Genomic DNA, 16,986 nt, shown 5'->3' with positions numbered 1-16,986 from the left:
CAGGATACTTTCTATCAGCATACCACCGTTCACATGCGGTTGCGTGTCATATAGTCAGGATCCACTGACATGCAGTATTTTGACGCAGGTCAAAAATGCTACAAGTAGCGTTTTTGAAAAAAGTTAAAATACTGCAAGTCACTGGATCCTGACTATATGACACGCAACCGCATGTGAACGCAAATGCATTGAAATAAAAACGCATTTGTACTGGATCCGTTTTTGTGTTAAAAAAAGTTCAGTACACATGTTAAAAAAACGTACCCTTAGCTGTAAATGCTGCCGAGCTCCTACCAGTTTCTCTTCAGCGGTCTCTAGCTGTCTTACAATGTCCTATCTGATTGTTTATGCAGGACCAACATACTAGATTTAGGATGTCACGTGACCCTGGAGACTGTCAATCAAATGAAGATGAAAGGGGGTTGGGAAGGGGTTTACAAATAAGAGACCAAATCACTTTCCTGGTTAATGAATGCCCAGTGGACAATTGATCACAAAATAGCTTACAGCACATGGGAAATTAAAATTTAATTTTTTCCTTTAGCTAGTGATCATTTTGAGACAATGAGGATGTTTAAACTTGTATTCCTGTCATCTGTGAAGTGCTATAGGTTGAAGGTGATAAAACTACTTAGAGACTTGACTGCAGTATTGTAGAGGCTTTACCTTGTACCTCCATCCACACCCCTAGATGTCCACCCCCACCCAGTCCCCTGATCCCCTCCCATAAATGACAGACAACAATTTTGGATTATATATTGCCAAATCGGCCTTTATTATAAGAAACACAGAATTAACATGAAAAGGGGAGGGGGTTCATGGAGCTCCAAAACCCTACGAAAACCATTAATAACAGGAAACCACCCAGCATTGCCCCCAGGGACAACCGCAGAATCGGCAGCACCACTATTGCTGGAAAAACATAACCAAAAACACCAGCTCTAAGGGACCCCACCCTGAAGAGCCCCAAATTTGCCAGGCAGTTTTACCATTTCCGATCCAAAAATGGAAGTTTACATCCACCAGATGTACCACCGCCCCAACCACAATTTTGCCACCAACTCCAAGAACCCCCTCTCCCCTGCCATGCTGAAATGACCTGATAACACTTCACCCCAACCACCCCCCCAAAAGTTTTATTTATTTTTTTAAACTATGTACACACCCGTTCATCTAGGAAAGAGGGAGGGACCATCTGCAGTGGTGCCTCCGTGCCGATTGCAGACCACCCCTTTCCCTTACCTTATATATTGCCCTATAACTAATAACCACACCCCACTAAATCACCTCCCCTTAAACTCTTAACCCCAACACTGAGAAGTTTGCTTTGTGGGGGGTGTGGCCTAGCAGAGCATGGTGCTGGTCACATAATCCAGGAGCTCTGACGACTTCAGGCAGTGAAATGGCTCACACATCTTACCGGCAGTTCCTTCAGCGGTGAATCTTTCTCCAGGCACTCAATATCACCCTGGGATCAGATGAGGCGGTCCAAAACCGGGCTCCGGAGCTCCCCCAGAAAGGTATCTGACTTCTTTGCCAGAGGCTCCGGGCTGGAGAGGATTTCTAAGATGGCTGCTGCCTCCCCTCATGCTGCAAAGTCTGCAGGGCCTGCACGCTCTGCTACTTCCTCTGCCTCAAGCAGAGCAGCTCCATGGAAACTGCGGGCACTGTGGAAATGGTAAGCCCTGATAACCAGCCTGTCACAAAGGAGGAGATGAAATCCCTCTTTGCAGCTTTTAGGAAATCTATGCAAAATGATATAAAGAGCATGTTGACAGAGCTGAAGGGGGAAGTTGGAGCCATAGGGAACCGCACAGATCATTTGGAGAACAAAATGGAGGAGTTAACAGGGTCCCACAATGCCCTGATAGATGAGCATGAGGAGCTTAAAGCTAAAGTCCGCAAGTTAACATCTAAAATGATGGACCTGGAGGACAGATCCAGGAGAAACAATGTTAAAGTAAGAGACATACCAGAAGAAGTACATGATAAAGATTTGGTCCCCCTGTTACAGGACTTTATTCAAGCTGTTGTGCCTGAAGCAGAAGGGAGAGATATCTTAGTGGACCGGGTCCACAGAATCCCTAAGCCTCAAGGACTTAACTCTTCGATTCCCAGAGATACTATTGCCCGCATTCACTTCTATAAAACAAAGGAGTCCTTTCTGCTTGGTTTAAAGAAGAAACCTTCCCTGCCAGACAGATTTGCCCGCCTTTCGGTGTTCCCAGACCTCTCAGCTGGCACGCTTGCGAGGAGGAGAGAATTCACCCCTTTTACAAAGATTCTACGGGATAAAGGCATTATATATCGTTGGGGTTTCCCTATCAAGCTCATTGTCAGCAAAGATGGTAATACTTGGGTTTGCTTCTCTACTGCGCAACTTGGGAAAGTGTTTGAGGACTGGGATATTCCACCCCCTCCGCCATCTACCTTGGATAAAGATTCACCCCAAAACAGGAGAATTAACCCTGAATGGTTTAAAACTTGAACTTCCCATAACTTTCGCCTTTTGAAGTCGTGGTATCCATTTTTCTGGATTTTTTTTTTTGTTTCTGCAGAGGGTGCTGGCTACTAAATTTTGTGGCCGCATCCTGCCTACCTGCAGTTCCTGCCCCACGAGCATCTTTTTTTCGCTCTTACTGTTTTGACTGCTTGTCAGTCCTTGTGTAGCTTCTTCATGTTATGTGAGGAGCAACTTGTTTCTCAGGTTTTCTTGAATTATTATGTCATGTTATTTGTTGATAGGTCTTGCCTGTTTGTACCGATCTTTCTGCAGGGTTAATACTACAAAGGAAGCAGATTCTCGGCTATCACAGCCACTTCTGGCCTTAAGCCCACTTTACACGCTGCAATGTATCTTACAATGTGTCGGCGGGGTCACGTCGTAAGTGACGCACATTCGGCATTGTAAGGTACATTGCAGTGTGTGACAGGTACGTGCGATTGCGATTGAACGTTAAACCATTCATCGCATACACATCGTACCTTTCTCTAGAATTGCACGTCAGATGTTCATTGTACCCGGGGTAGCACACATTGCAGCGTGTGACACCCCGGGAACGATTAACAGATCTTACCTGCGTCCTGCGGCTCCCGGCCCACAATGCGGAAGGAAGAAGGTGGGCGGGATGTTTACGTCCCGCTCAGCTCCGCCCCTCCGCTTCTATTGGCCGGCTGCCGCGTGACACCGATGTGACTCCGAACGTCCCTCCCACTCCAGGAAGTGGACGTTCGCCGCCCACATCGAGGTCGTATGGAAGGTAAATACGTGTGACAGGGGTTAATCGTTTGTGCAGCACGTTCAACAAATTGAACGTGCCACACATACGATGGGGGCGTTGCAAATCGCATACGATATCGTATGCGAAATTGCAACGTGTAAAGCAGGCTTTACATACCATGGGTTTAAAGGTATTATTTCTAAATGTAAAGGGATTAAATTCTCTGCATAAAAGGTCATGGGTCTGGAAGCAGGCAAGGAAGTCAAGTAGTGATGTTTTGTGCATTCAAGAATCACATTTATTAGCCCAGGATAATGGTAGAATGAAAAATGTTAATTATCCTGATCAGTTTTTTGCCAATAATGTCCACAAAAGGGCAGGTGTGGGAATCCTCATTAAAAGCTCTGTAGCCTTCCAGCTTGAAAGGGTGGTGGGGGATATTGAGGGGAGATATGTCATTTTAATTGGTCTATTAAACAATGTGCAATTCACTATTGCTTCAGTGTACGCTCCCAATGTGGGCCAACTAAAATTCATACTTACATTTTTGGAGACTTTTAGGGGAGTGGCAAAGGGTCCCTCGGTGATATGCGGAGACTTTAATGTCCCTATGAATAAATCCCTAGATTGTTCCCACCAAGCCCCGGCCAGAAAAGAGATGGGCCACCTGATCCGTGAGTTTCGTTTTCATGATATGGCGATATGCTCATGCAGGAGAGATAGACTACTCTTTTCACTCCTTAAGGTTTAATACCTACTCTAGAATAGATTATATCTTAGTAGATGATTCGTTACTGTTGGGTTGTGACCAGATTAACATTGGCCCCATTATGTGGTCAGACCAAGCGCCCGTTATGTTAACAATTTCAGACAAGGATCCTACCTGGTCTCCTTCCAAATGGAAACTGAATAATTATATCCTCACTAACCAAGATACCAGCGATGAAATCGCTAAGCAATGAAAAGATTTTTTTGCCATTAATGATAATCAAATGGTCTCAGATGAAACTCTTTGGGCGGCCCATAAGGCCTTTGCTAGAGGTGTCCTCATCAAAATTGCAGCAATGGAGAAAAGGAAAAGGTTAAAAGTATTTAATGATATTTTGTCTAAACTCCAGCTCCTGGAAAGGGCAAACAAGGCCCACCCCTCTGACATTTTCCTTGACTCTATTGGAGGTCTGAGAGATCAGCTGAGATCATTTATGCTGTATTCCTATGAAAAAAATCTAAAAAAACTTAAATCCAAATTCTATAGCTTGGGTGATAGAGCCGGTAGGGTCCTAGCAAGTCGTGTGAAGAAAAGGGAGGCTCGGATTGCCATTCCCTTTTTGATTAAGCACGACGGGTTGAAAGTGTTAAACCCTACTCACATAGCTAGTGAGTTTAAAGAATACTTTTCCCAACTATATAATCTCAAGTCAGATCTTAAAACACACCAGCCCACGAAGGGTGAAATTTCTTCTTTCCTTGCTAAACTAAATTTACCCAAACTTTCCCCCACGGCTCTGGCTGCTCTTAATGCCCCCTTAACTGAGGAGGAAGTAGTTTGGGTTATTAATTCCTCTAAGAGACTTTCTGCCCACAGGCCAGATGGTTTTTCTAATTCTTACTACCGCCAGTTTGCGCACATCTTGGCTCCATTTTTGGTTAGAATGTTCTCACTATGGAGGGACTCATCTGATATCCAATCTGAAAGCTTGGCTGCGACAATCACTACTATTCCTAAACCGGGGAAGCTTCCAACCTCTCCTGGTAACTTCAGACCTATCTCTCTTTTGAATTGTGATGTGAAGTTATATGCAAAAGTCTGGGCTAATAGACTCCTCTCAGTTTTGCCGGCCCTGGTCTCCCCTGACCAAGTGGGATTTGTTCCAGGGAGGCAGGCTATAGATGGCACTAGAAGAGTGATTGATTTGATGGATTTTTTTGAGTCCAGTGGTACCCCCGGTGTATTCCTGTCTCTAGATGCGGAAAAAGCATTTGACAGGGTACACTGGGGCTATGTGGACGCTGTTTTGGATACATTTGGATTCTCTGGTAATATAAAGGATGGTATTATGGCCTTATACAAAAAAACAAATGCTTCGGTCTGTGCAGCAGGCTTCTATTCTGATAGATTCGACCTGACTAATGGGACCCGCCAGGGTTGCCCCCTTTCTCCTATATTTTTTGCTTTAGTCATGGAGCCCCTGATGGAGTCCATTAGGCTCTACCTGGAAATCTCTGGAGTTAAAATAGGCCCTGTAGAACATAAGATCGGTCTATATGCAGACGATGTAATACTCTCTTGCACTGATAGTGAAAGATCATTGATAGGGATCAAAAACGCTCTCCTTGAATTTTCTAAGATTTCATATTACAAGCTAAATGAAGGAAAATCAGTTCTCTTCTCAGTTAATGTTCCACTATCTGTTAGAGATAGAATCTCCTCACTTGCCCATATACTTGGGACCAGGACGGCTTTTAGTACCTAGGGCTAAGGATTTGTAAACTTTCCAATATTGTCAAACAGAATTTTAATACTCTGCTTGATTCCATTCGAAAAGGACATAGACAATCAAATACATTTACCCCTTTCCTGGATGGCGCACATTCAAATAGTTAAGATGATGTTCCTACCAAAAATTATTTATGTATTCCACTGTCTTCCCTTGAGCTTCCCCAAGAGGTTTCTCTCTCTCCTGCAGGCAGTTGTGAGCAAATTTATTTGGGCAGGAAAGAAACCTAGGGTTGGTATGTCTACCTTATTTTATAGTTATTTACATGCTGATCTGGGGATCCCGAATTTTTATTTGTACCATAAAGCAGCGGTTCTAGAGGCGTTAAGGGAGTGGTATGATGATTCTTGTACTCACAAATGGGTGCTTGTGGAGAAATACTTGGCCCCGCGTGGGACTTTGAGCTTTCTACTGGAAGCACGAGTACTTAGTTCCTTTGCCCCCTCTCTTCCCCTGCAGACAATGAAAGTGGCATTTTCTTACTGGTCTGATCTGGTCTCTACTCGTCAGGTGATTAAATTTGAGTCTATCTCTATTAGAGCCTTGGCGCTTCATGTGGATGGCGTCACGTTAGGCAATTGGGTGAGGAATGGTATTATGGTCATGAAAGATATCCTCTTAATTCAGGAGTTGAAACCTTTCTCTGTCCTAATGGGTGAATTTGGCCTTCACAAAAATAACTTCTACCAGTATCTGCAAATTTGCCATTTTTTAAATTCATGTGTATTTCCCTTATCCTGCCATAATGCTGTTTGCTCGCCAATACAGCGGTTTTTTAGTTCCTCCTCTCGAAAACACGGCCTCTCGGTAGTATATAAAGTGTTTCATTCCCCCGTTAATGGTCCTAAACAAGCGTATATGAGGCGCTCTTGCTTTCTGCTCAACCCCAGACCAATGGTGGTCCGCTTCTGGCGACCTGCAGAAATATTCCTCCTGTATCAATCATCTTGAGCAGCTTAAGAAAGTTCACTTTGACTGGTACTACACCCCGCTGAAGATTTCCAAATTCCGTGGTTCCTATTCCCAATCCTGCTGGAAGGGCTGCTCGAGTGTTGGTTCCCTAGGGCACGTTTGGTGGATTCGCCGGCTCATCCAGCCTTTTTGGGAAGAAGTGTCTAACATTATTACCTCAGTTACAGGCCTGGCTGGAAGTTTGAGCGGTCCGCTAGCGGTTTTGGGGATCGGTTTACATATATTCCCTGGCGATTTGAGACCAATTGTAGCACACATTCTAATAGCAGCATGTATGTGTCTGGCAGACCACTGGAAAGAAATAACTATCCCCTCTAAATTGGAAATTATCCAAAAAATCAATAAACATTACCAATACGAGTTCCTTCTGACCTCAGATCTGTTTACCAAAAATAAGGAATCGTTGGTCCCCCTGGGTGGTGTCCAAATTCTCATCCTTCCAGTCCTGATTGGTGGACCTGTTATCTTATTACCTATCATCTCTACCCTTGCTCCCTATGTTGCAAATGGTATGCCCTAACCCTACTATGCAGAATTTTCAGCTATCTGTTTTTACTTTGACTTTTATTGTCCTGCTGTTATAGGACAGATTTTTCAACTGTCCGCATGTTTGTTGCGGTGTATAACCTATATTATGTAAAATCTTAATAAAAATGTATTGAAATAAAAAAAAAAGTTTGCTTTGCATTTAACCCATAGTTTGACCTCCAAAGCTGAGTCATGGGTCACTCTGCTCGTGGCCCTGTTTAGGGCTCTATTATACCTTCCTTTAAATTTTGCTCTAGCCATTCCCTCCCTAGCATTAACTAATAATATAATTATAAAAATAATACTGGAAAACGTTTATCTTGGATTGCTACACTTTTATAAAACTATTAGGCTGCATGCCCACGATCAGTGTTCACAGCATTTTGGATGCTGCGTGTTTTTGCTGCATCCAAAACGCTGCGTTGTACAGTACAAGCACAGTGGATGGGATTTCTAGAAATCCTATGCCCACTGTGCTTGTTTTTCCCACAGCGAAAACTGACCTGCAGTGTGGCTTCCTGAGCCGCAGCATGTCAATTTTATGCTGCGGAGATGCAAGCATTCTCCGCAGGGAGAACACAGCGAGAGACTGCAACTGCCCAAGCGAGGATCATGGGTACAAGAAGCAGTGGTCTCCTGCGGAGGAGACTCGTGGCCCCGCAGGTCAGGACCCGCCGCGTCTAGGTCCTGATCGCGTGCACGTACCCTTAAGGTTTACAACAGTTTAGATGTTGACATGTTATATTTGGTTGCATATTTAATTCTATCTGTTATCAATCTGCTGCAGGGGGAGAAGGGAGAAGCTGGTCAACCTGGATCTATTGGAATAAGGGTACCCACAAACTTTTTTTTTTATTTTGCTTTTATATAAGTACATATAAAAACATATATAATGATTTTAATCAGTTTTCAATTTGCTTACATTTAGGGTCAAGAAGGAGGCAGAGGAGCCAAAGGAGAGGTACTGTAATAAAATTCCAAAAACACATATTAGTTTTCATTATAACTGTTTCTTTTATAAGTCAAGGCCGATTTTACACATCCAACTTTCACGTGGTCTGAGAACAGACCATGATGTCCAGACCTAGCCGCAGGTCTCTTGACCCAAACTCCACAGCCTTAGGCCGAAAACACAGTTCCGCATAAAAAACGTACGTGTGACACGGTCAGTTTTTCGGGTCCGTGTTCCGTTTTTTTTGGGCGTTTCTCCGGTATGTATGTCATCCGTGTGATGGCGTATGTTATCCGTGTGTGCGTGTAAAATGTCCGTGTGTGCGTGTAAAATGCCCGTGTATGTGTACGTGGAATGTCCGTGTGGAATGTCCGTGTGGGTGATGCACAATGTCATTTTTACATGTCGGCTGACAGCAGACAGAGTTGCGCGATGAGTATGAACTCGGGTGAACTTCACCCGACTTCATTGTCATGCCGCGGCTTTGTCTGTGTGCCGCGTACTGAATAGAGGTCACCCGTGAAGAACTCACCGGTGACCGCTAATCCCCTGAGTGACTGAAGTCAGCAGCCCTCTCTTACCGTTCCCCGATCTCCGGCGCGGCGCTGCTCGGCTGTTATAAAAACTCCGGCGGCTTTTACTATTTTGAAAATGCCGGCCGCTCATTAATCAATCTCCTATTCCCTGCTTTCCACGCCCACAGGCGCCTGTGATTGGTTGCAGTCAGACACGCCCCCCACGCTGAGTGACAGCTGTCTCACTGTACCCAATCACAGCAGCCGGTGGGCGACAGCAAGTCACCTGTGACTACATTGCTGTCACTCGGGCAACTTGCTGTCACAGTTGGAGCATCCAGCGGTGGCCACGAGTTACCTCAGTGACAGCTGAGCAGATCGCACGGCTCTCTTCAGTAGCTTCATGGAGCTGACAGGAGCGGCGGTGTCTGCTGCAGCTCCTGTCACCTTCATGTAGCAGAGCTGGATGCGATGCTGGACCTCCGTGGATTACGCCGGACATGGAGGGGTTTTTCAGGCTTATTAAAGTGGTGAACGAGGGTATTGTTAGTGTTTTTTATTGCAAATAAAGGATTTTTTCAGGTGTGTGTGTGTATTTACTGTACCTTACAGATTACTCATGGAAGGTATCTTGGGAAGACGCCTGACATGATTAATCTAGGATTTGGTGGCAGCTATGGGCTGCCATTAACTCCTTATTACCCCAATTGCCAACGCACCAGGGCAAATTGGGAAGAGCCGGGTACAGTCCCAGAACTGTCGCATATAATGTATGCGGCAATTCTGGGCGGCTGCTGACTGATATTGTTAGGCTGGGGGGGGCTCCCTATAACGTGGGGCTCTCCACCCTGAGAATACCAGCCTTCAGCCGTTTGGCTTCATCTGGCTGGTATTAAAATGGGGGGGGACCGCACACCGTTTTTTTAAATTATTTAATTATTTATTTTACTGCACAGTATAGACACATCCACCGGCTGCTGTGATTGGGTGCAATGAGACAGCTGTCACTCAGCGTGGGGGGGCGTGTCTGACTGCAACCAATCACAGGTGCCTGTGGGCGTGAAAAGCAGGGAATACGAGATTGATTAATGAGCGGCCGGCTTTTTCAAAGTAATTGTTGCCGCGTATTCTCTGCACAGCTGTTCCTCGCCGCGCTGGTGATCGGGGATTGGTAAGTATGAGCCAGGGGAAGAAAAAGACCGAGCGCCAATGTAAGTATGACTGAGAACAGCAGAAAAAAAGGTAAGTATACTGACGTTAATAAAAAAAAATAAAATAAAAAAAGATCACTCGTTTAAAAACACACACGGGCGAAACGTGCTGAACACGGACATACTCCGTGTGCGGTCCATGCAGGCATGGACCCATAGACTAACCGCACACACGTACTTACCACACGGACACACGTTCCGTGTGATTTTACGTGTGTGTGCCATCTACCATAGAGTAACATTGGTCTCCGTGTCTCCGTGTCTCCGTTACGTGCAAAAGCGTACCAAACACGTACCGGAAATACGGATGTGTGTTGCAGGCCTTATGTGGCTGTGTAGCTGTAAAATTCAGCTGTGATTGGCAGCATCTAGGATGATAGAGTGAAAGTGCACTCCCCATGAGAAAACTCTGAAGAAACAAAAAGTTGAATTGTTAACAGAGATTTCACATACTGCACTCCAAAAAAATACAAATATGAACATCTCTGCAATGGACTGATGCAAAACAAAATGGAAAAAAGCATCAGAATTAGAGGTGCTCAGGAATTTTTACAAGGTGTATAAATCAACTTTTTTAGCAGGTGACAGGTCCTCTATATATATATGCGTGTGTATATATATATATATATATATATATATATGTATATATATACCGTATATATATATCGATATCTATCTATCTATCTATATATATATGTATATATATATTGTACGACCCTCCACGCTAATCACCGGGGGGGGATGCGGCACTGAGCAGTCACGTCAGTGCTATTATCATGTCCACTGTTATGTGATTGATGCTAACTCAGCATATTCAAAGGTTATTCCAGTCCCAGACACTGATGGAAGAGGAGAGGACTGCTGTGATAACTTAGAAAACAGGTGAATACTGTAGGACAAATTTTTATACTGAAGTTACAAGGCAGGGGAGGATAATTGTATGTCAGAAAACAAGACTGCAGTGAAATCATATAATAGTGAAAAAATGTTGCAAAAACTAGATACTACATATGGTACTGATGTAGTACAGTAATAGTGCCTTTATCTGCTGCCATCACCCTTCTGTTTGAATGAGCCCTTACCATTATAGGAATGATGATATTTTTTATTGTTGGAGGGTACAGGGGGCATTCCTAACTAATGAAGAAAATTGTATATACAGTGGGGAAAAAAGTATTTATTCAGCCACAGACTGTGCAAGTTCTCCCACTTAAAAAATGAGAGAGGCCTGTAATTTACATTATAGGTAGACCTCGACTATGGGAGACAACATGAAAATACAAATCCAGAAAATCACCTTGTCTGATTTGGCAAGATTTTTTTTGCAAATTATTGTGGAAAATAAGTATATAGTCATCTAAAAACATGCAAGATTTCTGGCTCTCACAGACCTGTAACTACTTCTTTATGAGGCTCCTCTGTCCTCCACTCATTACCTGTAGTAATGGCACCTGTTTGACCTTGTTATCAGTGTAAAAGTCACCTGTCCACAACCTCAAACAGTCACACTTCAAACTCCACTATGGTGAAGACCAAAGAGCTGTCGAAGGACACCAAAAACAAAATTGTAGCCCTTCACCAGGCTGGGAAGACTGAATATGCAATAGGCAAGCAGCTTGGTATGATGAAATCAACTATGGGAGCAATAATAAGAAAATGGAAGACATACACAACCACTGATAATCTCCCCGATCTGGGGCTCCACGCAAGATCTCACCCCAAGGGGTCAAATTGAGCACAAGACCGATGAACAAAAATCACAGAACCACACGGAGGGACCCAGTGAATGTACTGCATAGAGCTGGGACCACTGTAACAAAGGCTACCATCAGTAACACACTACGCCATCAGGGACTCAGATCCTGCAGTGCCAGACATGTTCCCCTGCTTAAGCCAGTACATGTCCGGGCCCATCTGAAGTGTGCTAGAGAGTATTTGGATTATCCAAAAGAGGATTGGGAGAATGTCATATTGTCTGATGAAACCAAAGTAGAACTGTTTGGTTGAAACACAACTCGTCGTGTATGAAGAAGACAGAATGCTGAGTTGTATCCAAAGAACACTATACCTACTGTGAAGCATGGGGGTGGCAACATCATGCTTTGGGGCTGTTTCTCTGCAAAGGGACGAGGACAACTGATCTGTGTACATGAATGAATGAATGAATGAATGAGGACATGTATTGGGAGATTTTGAGTGCAAACCTCGTTCCATCAGCAAGGGAATTGAAGATTAAACGTGGCTGGCTATTTCAGCATGATAATGATCACAAGCACACCACCAGGACAACAAAGGAGTGGCTTTGTAAGAAGCATATGAAGGTCTCTTGGAGTAGCCTAGCCAGTGTCCAGATCTCAACACCATTGAAAACCTTTGGAGGGAGTTGAAAGTCCGTGTTGTACAGCGACAGGCCCAAAACATCACTGTTCTAGAGGAGATCTGCATGGAGGAATGGTCCAACATACCACCAACAGTATGTGCCAACCTTGTGAAGCCTTACAGAAAAGGTTTGACCTCTGTCATTGCCAACAAAGGATATGTAACAAAATATTGAGATGAACTTTTGTCATTGATTAAATACTAATTTTCCACCATAACATGCAAAAAAAATCTTGCCAAATCAGACAAGGTTATTTTTTGGATTTGTTTTCTCATTTTGTCTCTCATAGTTGTGGTCTACCTATGATGTCAATTACAGGCCTCTCTCATCTTTTTTAAGTGGGAGAACTTGCACAAATGGTGGCTGACTAAATACTTTTTTCCCCACTGTAAGTGGTATAGGATAGTATGAGGCTATAGTGGTGGTTGTCCCAGGTGCCAAATTCTATGGGGGGACAAAATTTCACCCCACGCTCCCACTACCATTTCTTCATAAAGTGGTGCAGGAGCTCAGTGAGTGCCCACCCGGCGGCCATCAAACATCGATGCATTCCACCACAGGTCCTCGCGCTCCACTGTACTGCATCCCATGTTCCCCTGCGTTCCAGTGCAGGTTCCCCTTTGAAGCAATTGGTATCACCGGATAAGGTGAGTGTGTGTGTGTGTGTGTGTGTGTGTGTGTGTGTGTGTGTGTGTGTGTGTGTGTGTGTGTGTGTGTGTGTGCGATCTGATGTGTGATTGCTTGTGCCATCTGATATGTGATTGTGTGTGCCATCTGATATGTGATTGTGTGTGCTATCTGATGTGTGTGGGTGTGCGATCTGATGTGTGTGAGTGTGTGATCTGATATGTGTGGGTGTGCATTCCACTCCACGTCCTCCCATTTGGAATGTGGTGAATATGACTGTGGGGTCTTCTGTCTTCTTTCTCCTTTCTTTTGGGGGTGTTTGCATTATATATTGAAATGTCGGGCAGTATTCTTTAACTTTTTTAGATGCATGGACACTTCATTATTGAACCGCGACTAGGGCTTATTTTCAGGGTAGGGCTTATATTTAAACCTTACGTCGAACATACTGAGAATTCCTGCTAGGGCTTATTTTCGGAGTAGGTCTTATTTTTGGGGAAACACGGTATGTACCCATACAGTACTTGCAAGTCCATTATTATGTACACTGATGAGCAAGAGGTAACAAGGTTTTATACTTTTGAATTTCAGGCTCCATATCTCATCATCCACTATAGTTTTGAACATGAGACTACCTTCATTTTATAGACAATTGTCTTGGCTATTCTCATATATAAATTTGACTTTGAACAATTTAGCGCATTATTAGTTATGCAGATTCTTGTCATGTCACTGCATTGTTAACATTTTGTTATTAAACATCAAAATTTTAATTTTTATTATTTTGTTAGTATTTTGTAAATCCACCTCTGGCTTTTAACACTGCTTTAATCCTAATGGGCATACTCTCGATCAGATTCAATCATGTCTTAACCGAAACTTGATCTCAGGTCTCTACTATATGTTCAAATATTGGTGCATACTGGTCGACTCACATTGGTATGTATACAGTTTTTCTTCAACTGTACTCACAAGTGTTCGATTGGGTTGAGATCTGGGGACTGTGGGGGCCAATCCAGAACCTCTACTTCATAGTCACTGAACCAAGTCTTCACCAATCTCGACGTATGCTTCAGGCCATTGTCCTGCTGTGACACTGTGTTATCCTTTTCATACCCATAGTACTCGAGTGTACGAAGTAACTCGTCTTGGGGGATGCTCACATATTGCTCAGCTTTGAGACCACCATCGATCCTGATTAAGTATCCAACTGTCATGATTGTGTCATGGCCTAATGTGATCCTGTGTGAATTTGGGATAAGAAGGTCACAGCATATTTTAGATAGCAGATATGCTTTAGTGCCCATGTCTCATTTACCTTAAGTTGGAGCTGATTTAATTCTGTCCGGTACTGAAGGGGTTAAGGTTCATTTCTATCTTCTAGTGATCTAGTGTGACGCCCTGGCAAAACCAGGTAGTCACAGTTAGGGGTACTTTGCACACTACGATATCGCAGGTGCGATGTTGGTGGGGTCAAATCGAAAGTGACGCACATCGACGAAAGTGACGCGTCGTAATCGTATCATCGGTGTAGTGTCCGACATTTCTATAATGTAGCTGCAGCGATGGTACAATGTTGTTCCTCGTTCCCCTGCGGTAGCACACATCGCTGTGTGAGAAGCTGCAGGAGCGAGGAACATCTCCTACCTGCGTCACCGCGGCTCACGACGGCTATGTAGAAGGACGGAGGTGGGCGGGATGTTTACGTCCCTCTCATCTCTGCCCCTCCGGTTCTATTGGCCGCCTGCTGTGTGATGTCACTGTGATGCCGCACGACCCGCCCCCTTAGTAAGGAGGCGGTTCGCCGTCCAGAGCGACGTCGCAGGGCAGGTGAGTGCATGTGAAGCTGCCGTAGCGATAATGTTCGCTACGGCAGCAATCACAAGATATCGCTGCTGCGACAGGGGGGGGGGCTATCGCGCTCGGCATCGCAGACATCGGCTTGCAATGTCGTAGTGTGCAAAGTACCCCTTAGGCCCCCGGATTACACCGTTCCCTCACGTGAGGTCGTGAAGTACATATGAGACTCCCTCCATTTTTCTAGTTACCAGCCTTTTAGCCGAGTGTCTTCATACATTTGATATTGCATGGTGAGTCCCACATTAGATGTCCTTTGAACTCTGAGATCTACAATTTTCTTCTACCTGCTCCTTCCATGTCTTTGCTTTTCTGCTCTTTATTTCCTCCTTCCTCCCACCTCTTTCTTTTCATCTTTTCTTTTTCCCTCCTTTTTTCCTTCTTTTCTTTGTCCTTGGTCGGTCTTCCATAGGTTCAGCTGGGTTCACACCCTCACTCCTAGAAGGAATCCCTGTTTATTTATCCAGGTCCTTAATGTGCACTATCTATCCACCTAGATTTATGGATTTATGAATTTATTATGCCGGATCTTATAATATAATACATGATATTTCTACCTCGTCATTATGTCCTTGTCTTTTGTTAAAGAGTGATGTTGGATGTTATATATGCCTTTCTGTCCACGAGTGTAATTTTGATATTGATTGTCATTTTCTATACAACTGTCAGATAATAGTCCAGTGTGACGAAGGCCGGAGGCCGAAACGTCAAGTGTTTTTTGGACCAAATACATATACGTTTAAAGACATAAGGAACCTAATCAATAAACAGAAATTTGCATACTAAATCACCGCATCTTGCCTTTTCTTGGGAGTTGTAGTGTGCCGGGGTTGTCTCTTTTCTCTATGTATATTTTTTACCCTTGAGCACCTACTTATCAGTGATGCAGAGCTTCAACCCCACTCTCACTAGGAAACACAGAGCCAACCAGAAAACTCTATTCACCCCCCTTAGGGAAAGATAGACACATCAGTGGACGTGACCAGGTGGTTGGGACACACCCACCCAGGGGTCCAGACAGCCATGGGCGGGAAAACAGCAGATCAGTTGAGATGAGTCTGAAGTTCAGTTTGGAGAGGAGTGTAGGCTGGAGCTAAGTGTAGCTCCACAAGAAAGTTCAAGTTGGACGGTACCAGGGTAGGAGCCCTGGTGCCACTGGCTAGGAGGCAGACGGTGGTCTCCGTCAGCAGGAGACAGGAAGATGGCTTGGCAGAACCGAGGTGGACCGGGACAGGGTTGTAGCCCGCCGGTACCAACACGGGTAACCAACCCGGAATCCGTAGCACAAAGGGGGGAACTCGGACCCTGAAGCCAGAAACTGGAACCAAGCGGACTGGTTAATTAACCGATTGAGGCCAGGACTAGAGGTCCTGTCCCACCCAAAGTCCCTCATAGAAGATAACAGCCCACCGATTAGGGATAAGAGGTCACCGCCAGGGCCCATAGATCCCACGGGCCAGTGTCTGCGGGCACGGCTCCTTAGGCCACATCCAGCCGGGAGCGGACTCCTGAGTTTCACACTAGGAAAGTCCACCTTACACAAAGCAGTGCAGGAAAAGGATAGAGACCACCAGCCGGGTGGGGGACCTGAACGCAACCGGCCGCGGCACCGGCCGCCATCACCTTGGTTTACCAGAGACTTGTGTGTGTGTTACTAAAATTGAGTACACCAGCACCCCCTGCGGTCGCTACCCCCTGTACCAAGCCACCGGGTCCCGGGGCCACCATCCCTGCCCACGGAGGGGTTAACAACTTGCTGCACAACATCTCCCCCGGGTGCCCCATAACAACAGCGGTGGTGTCCCACCTCACCACACACCGTGGGTGGCGTCACTAACTTATTACGGCCTAGCCCGTACATCTACATCCCCCATTTATTCGGCATGTCCGCGAGACCCCCGGGTCCGGAGACCCTCGAGCCACCACCCCAGAAGGCTCGGACCCGAGCAGCGCCAGCTGCTGGCACAGGGGCGGCACACTAACAGTAGTGATCTCAGCTGCACCCACTCTCTTTTACTATAAAAATCAGTTACTCACTCTGCCCTATCTCGGCTATAGATCATACCTACGCTGACCATGTTGAAGGGTCATATATGTGGTGTCCTTTCTGTTGCAGCTGCGAAGTTTCCTGCTGAAGAAATCAAGGAGTTATTTTTGTTGTGTCTTTCCCCAACCGTTTGTCTTACCTTCCTAGTGATGTCTTATTGTAGTGGCAAGATACTGGT

The 16,986-nt window shown here is 45.0% G+C and overlaps 1 protein-coding gene across 1 annotated transcript in view; it reads left to right on the top strand.

Moving 5' to 3' along the window:
- The window catches only part of LOC142243873 (uncharacterized), a 227,639-nt gene that overhangs the window by 188,619 nt on the left and 22,034 nt on the right, over positions 1 to 16,986 (top strand). The window contains exons 24-25 of the mRNA XM_075316076.1: positions 8,007 to 8,051; positions 8,148 to 8,180. Of these exons, the coding sequence (XP_075172191.1) occupies positions 8,007 to 8,051; positions 8,148 to 8,180 (78 nt within the window). The remainder of the gene's footprint in view (positions 1 to 8,006; positions 8,052 to 8,147; positions 8,181 to 16,986) is intronic.

This window comes from Anomaloglossus baeobatrachus, chromosome 6, assembly GCF_048569485.1.
Source record: "Anomaloglossus baeobatrachus isolate aAnoBae1 chromosome 6, aAnoBae1.hap1, whole genome shotgun sequence".
Lineage (NCBI taxonomy): Eukaryota > Metazoa > Chordata > Amphibia > Anura > Aromobatidae > Anomaloglossus > Anomaloglossus baeobatrachus.
This window is presented reverse-complemented; position numbering and strand designations above follow the sequence as displayed.